This window comes from Prionailurus viverrinus, chromosome D4 (assembly GCF_022837055.1).
Source record: "Prionailurus viverrinus isolate Anna chromosome D4, UM_Priviv_1.0, whole genome shotgun sequence".
NCBI classification, from domain to species: domain Eukaryota; kingdom Metazoa; phylum Chordata; class Mammalia; order Carnivora; family Felidae; genus Prionailurus; species Prionailurus viverrinus.
Window position 1 is genome coordinate 49829645 of NC_062573.1, and position 8092 is coordinate 49837736.

Here is an 8092-nt window from a genome sequence, read left to right on the forward strand (position 1 = left end):
TGCAGACTGAGTTCGAGCTCTGCGTTGGGTTCTGTGCTGACAGCTCAGAGCCTGGAGCCTGCTTCAGATTCTGTGTCTCTCTCTCTCTCTCTGCCTCTCTCTCTCTCTCTCTCTCTCTCTCTCTCAAGAATAAATAAAAAACATTTAAAAAATGAATTATTCAGGTTTTATTTTTAAGTCTTAGACTGAGGTGTTTGAAATGTATGTTTGAAAACATAACCTTGTTTCTTGTGAAATCTATCAATACAATTTACACTGGGCTCCATCTGGATCAGTGCGGTTCAGCCACCCAACGTGGGAAGTCCCAGAACAGTGCTGTGCAACTGGTACCACCACAGAAACATAGGATCACAGAGCTCCTGTCAGAAGAACGGCAATTCGAAGGTGCTTCTCAAATGGACACAAGATGGTGTCACAATTCCCGGTTTTCTGGTTCTTCCTAGTGGGTTACCTAAGATCCAACCTCATCCTGAACAGAATCTCTCAGAGAACCAAAATGCGACCAGTTGGAAGCGTTTAAAAGTGTAGGTCATGAACACTGTTGAGTTCCACTCCTGAGCTCTGGTCTTGAACTGGTCCAGAGAATCCTTCCCTAGCAGCATTTGTGGAGTGGGAGGAGGTATTTATGAAGATATTGGTGACAGGAAGGGTACAGTTGCTGGGAACCAGGTGACTTTTGGATGTGTTCATCCAAGCCTTGGATCCAAGTCATCCAAGTCTGACACAGGGATGGTCTATGGATGTTACTCGTGAGAGGGAGCCCACAGTAAATAAACACATAGTTTAACATGTTTAAAGTTTTAAAAATCTGGAAGAGTATATCATCTCGGGTGTCACCATGGGCATCAAGAAATTCCGAAGCATGAGAAGTAACAGCACAATCATGGTTTAAAGCTCAGATTCTGACCGTGACCTAGCTCGTCTCTTTACTGTGTAGGCGGTCTTGAGCATTGACAATTATCTGCAACGCTTTACCTACAACGTAGATATGAAAATTATATTTAGTTAAGATTATTATAAGGTTTCACTGGGATGATACATATAAAATGCATGGTGCTTTGCCCATTAGAAAGCTTTTGTTGTCAACGAACCAAATACTAGTCTCTGTTCTCAGACTTCCTAGGCTCACCCCAAAATTAGGTTCTTACAGTTCCTTAGCCTAGGCTACCCATACACTGCAGAGGGCTTAGTTCACAGCCCGTGCTTCATAAACGTTGAGTCTGAAATCAAAATCGACATTTCAGTCGGACTGAAGCTAGGGAAAGGCCTCTCGTATTCCTTTTTCACTTCTAGATAGAAATATAGTGTCTCCTTGGAACGTGTGACGCAGGAGGTGCTGTGATAGTCAAGCAGAGGAGATGCTTAAACTTTAATCAGTCCCCAAACCACACTGCCCATCTGCAGCTACTTGTAGAAGATCAACAGAGCAGCCGTGTCATTGACATACTACCTCTTACTGCCATCGTCCTTACTGTTTTGAATGCCTATGTAATTGTTGACTTTCTTGTATTAGTTCATTGGATTCTTACACTGCCTACATAGAGATTTTTTTTTTCCCTATGTTAACAAGAAAGCGGAATCCTTGAGTGGTTATATAACTTTCTCAATGCCACGCAGAAAGCCAAAACCAGAAAGAGAGCCACTGAGGGCTAGACAGGCCTTCCGTCTGGGAAGATGGGCTAAGAGTCTCCAGAGGGAGAGGGTACAGGGCCTTGGCAGCCGTCTGGGCTCTCCTGGTTTGTGTCTCGACTTGCTCTAGACTTGGCCAGAATCCCAGCTTGTCTAGGTCCAAACCCATGAAGATTCCACCAAACCAGAAGCCTACCACTTGAGTAGTGAAGAATAACATTTAAAGAAAAATAAAAGGAACATCCTTCAAAGAAAAAAAAAAAACAAAAAAAAACACCACAAGAATGTAACAAGTACTCAGGGACTCCAGAGACTCCAGCCATAAATCGCCATTTCAGAAGCAGTATTTAAAAAACCAGAAATCCGGCACCTGGGTGGCTCAGCCGGTTAAGCATCTGAGTTCGACTCAGGTCACGATCTCATGTTTCATGAGATCAAGCCCTGCATCTGCCTCTGTGCTGACAGCTCAGAGCCTGGAGCCTGCTTCAGGTTCTGTGTCTCCCTCTCTCTCTCGGTCTCTCTGCCCCTCCCCCGCTCAGACTCTGTCTCTCAAAAATAAGTAAACATTAAAAAAAAAGTGACAAATTCTTTTAATTGTGACTTATTAACTACAAAATGGAAAGCTAAATATATGGGTTTTGTGCTGTCATGGAAATGAACATAATATGTCTTAAAAAAAAAATCTCACAATATTTGTGGTCTCTCACAGTATCAGGGCAGTATGGTTGTGCAACTTGAATGCAATGGAAAGGAATTCTCTTTGGTCAGAAAGTGTTCTTCAAGTATGTGCCAGTAATTCAACATACATTCCTAGGTACAGGGCGGGGCTCCATCAGGTTTTGGAAATGTCACTGTTTTCAGGGTAGGTATAAATTCTCTAAATTGTGTCTATGTGTTTCTAGCAGAATGACACGCGTGCCTTTGTGTTCACTTCTGTCAATTTCCGAGCCACTGTGTAAGGAAACACGTTTCAACAAGATTTGTTTGCCAGGTTTAGGTAAGTATAATGACACTCCATGTGCATAGTCGCAGAAGAAGCCACTGTTAGGAATCAGATTTCCTCATCTCCTTGATGTCTTTGTCCCTAATATTAAGCCCCTTACTTCGTATCATTATCCGCAATTTCAATTCCTTGCCCGGGGCGCAGTCAGAAATCTCCTCACTTTACCTGATAGCCTGATCTCTGCTATGGCATCGGGCACCTGCTGACATGGTAGTTTTCGATCTTTCTCTGGCCAAATGATACTCCCATTTTATCTTTTCCACTATCTTGTGACCTCATCCAGGAAGGAGCCTTCCACTGTACAGATTCTCAATTACATACATAAGGGTTTTTGCTTAAACTTTTGCCTAACTTTAAAAAATAGCTAAGTGATAAAATAGGAAAAATATTGTTGAAACTGTGAAGTTATGAAAGATGACTAAATTATAGAGCAAGTGATCTATAGATCAACATGTATGGAACAAGAAATCTCCTAGCCTACTCTGAAGCATATCCAAAGCAACTGCGAAGTTAATTTAATGAATTTTTTTTTCGAGAGAATATAAGATAACTGTTTATTACAAAGTCAGCAAGCCATTGAACAGGGGTGGGGGTGGGGGGGAATTAGAAAAGATCCATGAGAGAAAGTATCAAAAACCAAATATAAGTCCACCACTCTTAAAATCTTTGACATTTTGATTTATGTTCTGCTAATAATCATGTACGCATTTGTCTGAGTATATGTGTGTTTGTGTCTAGTCCTGGGTATTGCCTCGAAACTTTATTAAAGCAAGATTTGAGGAACTTGGTGGGGTACTTGAAGGTTTTAATAACAAGAAAGGATAAGTAACTAGCTTGAGATTGTTTATTCTCTTTGCTGTATTACACAGCTGTTATGCAAACAAACCCCAAAAATATAGAAATTAGAACACAGTATTTCCATAGCAGTTTTCATGATGGCATTGTATCGTGTGAAGATTCGCAGTCATCTTGACATAACCCAGAACTGACTGGAACCAGAATGTGGCAACATAGGTTTTGACAGAGATTATTTACATATATTGGAAAAACACTTTTTCTTTCTCTGAAAACAAATACATAAACGTTAAAAATAAATAAATAAACGCTCTGAACAGAAAAGTAGTGAACACATACTGGGCAGACTTTGTACAAGAGGCCTGACATCTTTTTCCCATCTCGTTATAAATTTCCGAGGTATATCTCTGTGTTTGTTTATTGTACTGTTAAATTTCCTGATCTCTAAATTCAAAATAAAAATACTTCACATACTGGGAAAATCTGTCTCAAATAAGAGAGAAGGAAATGATCCATGAAAGCATAAAAGGTGAGAGAAGCTACATAAAACCATGTGTATGTAAAGAACTTTGTGTTCAGACTACCCCCCTTCAAGTCTATGCTATATTGTGTCAATGGTATACACATCCATCTAACAGGAAAAGGAGGGAGGCTTAACTCCTGGAAGTCTCTAGAAAGGTTTGGGCATGGCTCAGGTGTTTCTTAGGGAGAGAGTTCCAAGGGCCGGCCCAACGCCTGGTAATTCCAGACAATCCAGAAGAACAATGTGTGAACTAAAAGTAATAAACATGAAATGTGGGGTCACGCTTAATACCAAGGAGGTTAACTCAGTGCACATAGTATAGGGCAGAAAAGCACATAAGAACTCACAATTAAGAAGTCATAGTCCGCTCTGTCCCTAACTTCTCCACATGGGGATGTGGGGAGGAGACAGGCAGAACAGCAGAACACCTGCTCAGTGTTTATAACAAACCTGCCAAGTTGACACAAAAAACAAATCTGTTGCTTCCCAGATATGCTGAAGCTGGGGTTTTTACCACCCAAAAGAGGTATGTAAAATGGGGGAAAAGGGTCTCACTGGCAGGGGAATATACCTGTCCCAGTCTTTTCTCTAAACTCCCAAGGCTAATGTTATTTTCCTTGTGGAGCACAAATCTGAACACAGAACATCTGTCTGGCGTAAATTCTGTGGATCCTGATGTTAAACATAGAAAATATAACAAATACTCAATGTAGCAATCTGCTGCTGAGAGCATTGGGGTTTCTGTTTGCTTTTGAAAAATGTATTAATACACGCTGATCATACACAGCAAGTTCTGGCTTGGGGAAAACACAGTTTTACTGCACTTGTGGTATTTTCATTAAGAACAACAGATAAGTCTAGAAAGTGTCCTTGGTTGAAAATGACCAGATCCCCGCCCCCCCTGGAGTTCTTCAACACACTTGGCTTAATTTACTACAAATAATAAATGGCAAATGAGTGCAAGAGATTTGAGATCCCTAAGTAGACAAGCTCTTGTATTTTCAGCACCCATTTGCCCACAGTAAATGCTTAGTACTTTTTGAAGTAAGATACATAACCTGTGTGCTAGACAGTGAAACATGAACAGAATAATAATTTGCAATATACATGATGCATGAATATATATGCCTATACATGTATAGGTATGTGTTTGTGTGTGTGTGTGTGTGTGTGTGTGTAATTTGCTTTCAACATCTGAACACTCCAAGTAGGAAGAAAATAGAACATAAAACTACAGTTATTAGGTAGACCAACTTTAAAGATCTTAAGATAGGTTTTTAGAGTATATATCCTAGGACCTTTATGTAGAGAACACGGTGTGAAAATTCTGAACACAGGACATCATCATCTCTGAAGACTGGCTTTTTACCCTTATATATTCGCCAAGATTACTTTATGCTGTGGAATTTATTACCTCTTGAGTGTTCCAAATGCAGAAAGAGAGGAACCAGGGGAAACACCTCTGGTTACTTTTTAATGCAAAGCCCTAGGAGACAGGGTCCTTTAGGTGGAAAATCCTTGCCATTCTCCTGGTTGAGTGCGACCACTGTGCCAACTTCCCTCCGCTCCAAGCTGGTAGAAAATGCTGTTGCTTTGTCACTTTCTTCAAACGATTTAGGAAGGAATTATTTCCTCCAACCAGTTCACTGGATAAATAAACTGAGGTTCACAGAGGCCAAGTGTCTGGCCCCAGAGCTCAGGGCCACTAAAGTTTGTCCGTTTAAGAACATCCGGAATGACAAGTATTTTCAGACCCTGTACTAGTCTCATTGTCTTACTCTTAAGGTAATGTTTGCAAGCATCACAGAAAACAATTGCAGATTGAGGACTGGGGGTGGGGGGTGGGGGGTGGGAGTAGGGGGAGAGGGTAGGAAGTGGTCGTTAGCAAATCCCTGGGCCTGGGGATCACCTGCTCCCTAGGATCAAAACAGTGAAACAAGCTATTCCTAAGGACATCAAGGACGAGTGGGCCATTGTTTTCAGAGCCAGCTGTGGAGAATCAGCTGAACGGTGGCCTTGGAACAGCTGCGGCTGCCGCACCACTGGGCGGGGGCGGTAGTGGGTGCAAGAGTGAGCCAGGAAGGAGCGCCGGCGGAGACCCTGCCTCGCCGCCTCTCGGCAAACCAGGAAGTCCTTTTAGCTGTGGGTGCAAAGGATGGAGCCACCTTTCGAACCGACAGTCTGAAGGCACGCAGCAGCCCCCAGACTGGCTTAGTAACTGCAAACCCTCGGCGGGCAGGGTGCCCGGGAGGCCGCGGACCGGCAGCTACGCGGTCAGGGTCTGCAGCACGGAGTCGGCGCTATCACAGAGTACACAGAGCAAAGCAGGCTCTGCCGTCTTAGCAAACCCTGGCCGAGCAAAGTCCGGGGTAAACAAGCCTCCAGACGCGCGCCCCCCGCGCGCTCCTCTGCCCCCCGGATTGCCCAGGCGCCCCGCACTCAGCTCTGCAGAGTCCGCCGCCCTCTCCCCGCGCCCCCCCCCCCTCCGATCGCCCCACCTTCCGGCGGGGCCCTCATTCCCACAGCTGGCGCGCCGCACTCACCATCTCTCGCCTGAGGAAGTGCAGCTTGGTTTCCAGCCTCTCCAGGGCGCTGCAGTGGCTACGACGTGGGGAGCCAGAGGTTGGAGAGGACGAGGAGGACGACGACAGGGAGGGGGGGAGGCTGCAGCTGCTGCTGCTGCTGCTGCTACTGCAGCCGCCGCCGCCGCCGCCGCCGCCGCTCCCCCCGCAGGGGTCCCCGTCCCTTTCCAGGGGAACCGGCTCCTCCCCACGGAGCGAGCGCACTAGGCTCTCGGGTACTTTGCGCCCTAGCTTCAGCTCGATGTCTCTGAGGTCTGGCAGCGGGCCGTCTTCCATGACTTTTCAAGAACGAGGATAATGGTAATGAAACGCAGCGGAGGAGAGGCGGCCGCGGCTTCCGAGGCTGCGGCGAAATGAACCGACCCCTCCCGGCGCCCGGGTCTCTATCCTCGGCGGCGGATGGAGTGCACCGTCCGCTCCATAACCGCTTGCGCTGTTACCAACCCTGAAATCCGCACAGGACGAGGCGGGTCGCAGCCGCAGTTTCCCGGGTGCCGTGGCTCCCCCGACACTTACTGAGATTTTAGAGATCGCTTCATCCTCTTCCCTTTTGGCCACCCCACTGCAAAGTTGAGTCAATTGATATTGCAGAGAGGAGAAAATCCGAGTATTATAAGCCCAAAGAAGTGAGAGGGAAAACGAAGTCTGGTTTTTGGCGTTATGGGGGGAAAATTCACATGATAAAACTGTCCGTTCACATCTCTGCCTCATTCACTGATTGCCCATCTGGTACCACGCGACACAAAGTAAGATGTGGCCACACTCCGGGGTCGTTTCATTTTCCAGCCATATGTCTCCAAGCTTTCGGAATATCCTGGATTGGCAGAAATAATCCCTGGTCAGTGAAAGAGGAGGTCGGTCGTGTGCATGGCCGCGTGAAAGAGGTGGTTAGCTTAGCGGGAGTTAACGGCTTTCTCCTTGCAGCAGAAATTCCCTTCTTCTCATTTAGGCAGTTTGGTCCCAGTCATTGTGTTCTTCTGAGCCTTGGAAACTTTAAACTCCGCTGGCAGGTGGACCAAACCACGGCCAACCCTTGTACCGTATATCCCAGGCAAGAAGAGCAATAGAAATGTTCCCAGCCCTGCTGTTAGTAGGAGTTTCAGAGAACTGCTTCAGGTCGAAGTACCTCATAGGGGCGTTAGGTCTCCTGGTAGCCAGAACCTTTAAAACAGTTAACAGAGGTCGGAGGGAGAAGAATGAGTTGAAATGCACCGTCCTTCCCCGCCCCTGATCTTCCCATACAGCAAAAGTCTACCTTTAGAAAGAAGCCTTTTCTACTTGTACGCTAGTAAAAAGTGAAACTGTTTCACCATAAGTTCAGTGAGAATGCCCGGCCAAAGTGAATTACCTTAGCAAATGTTACAGTATTTCACTGCCGGAAGTGAAGACTTACGTAGCCAGAATAATTTAGATGAGTGCGGAGGTAGGGGTGGATTTTAAAAGGCTGAAGTTGCTGAGACACTTTTAATCGGCGAGAGAAAAAGTACTGAACAGAGCTAGTGAAACGTTGTGTTTGATAATTTAGCTATATTTTTCAACTACTCAGAAGATACCCAAAGC

The 8092-nt window shown here is 45.3% G+C and overlaps 1 protein-coding gene across 1 annotated transcript in view; it reads right to left on the reverse strand.

Annotated features, from left to right (window-relative positions):
- LURAP1L (leucine rich adaptor protein 1 like) overlaps positions 1 to 7875 on the reverse strand; it is a 53840-nt gene extending 45965 nt beyond the window's left edge. Inside the window, exon 1 of the mRNA XM_047831018.1 lies at positions 6494 to 7875. Within this exon, the coding sequence (XP_047686974.1) occupies positions 6494 to 6808 (315 nt within the window). The 5' untranslated portion in view covers positions 6809 to 7875. The remainder of the gene's footprint in view (positions 1 to 6493) is intronic.
- Between the last annotated feature and the right edge of the window lie 217 nt (positions 7876 to 8092).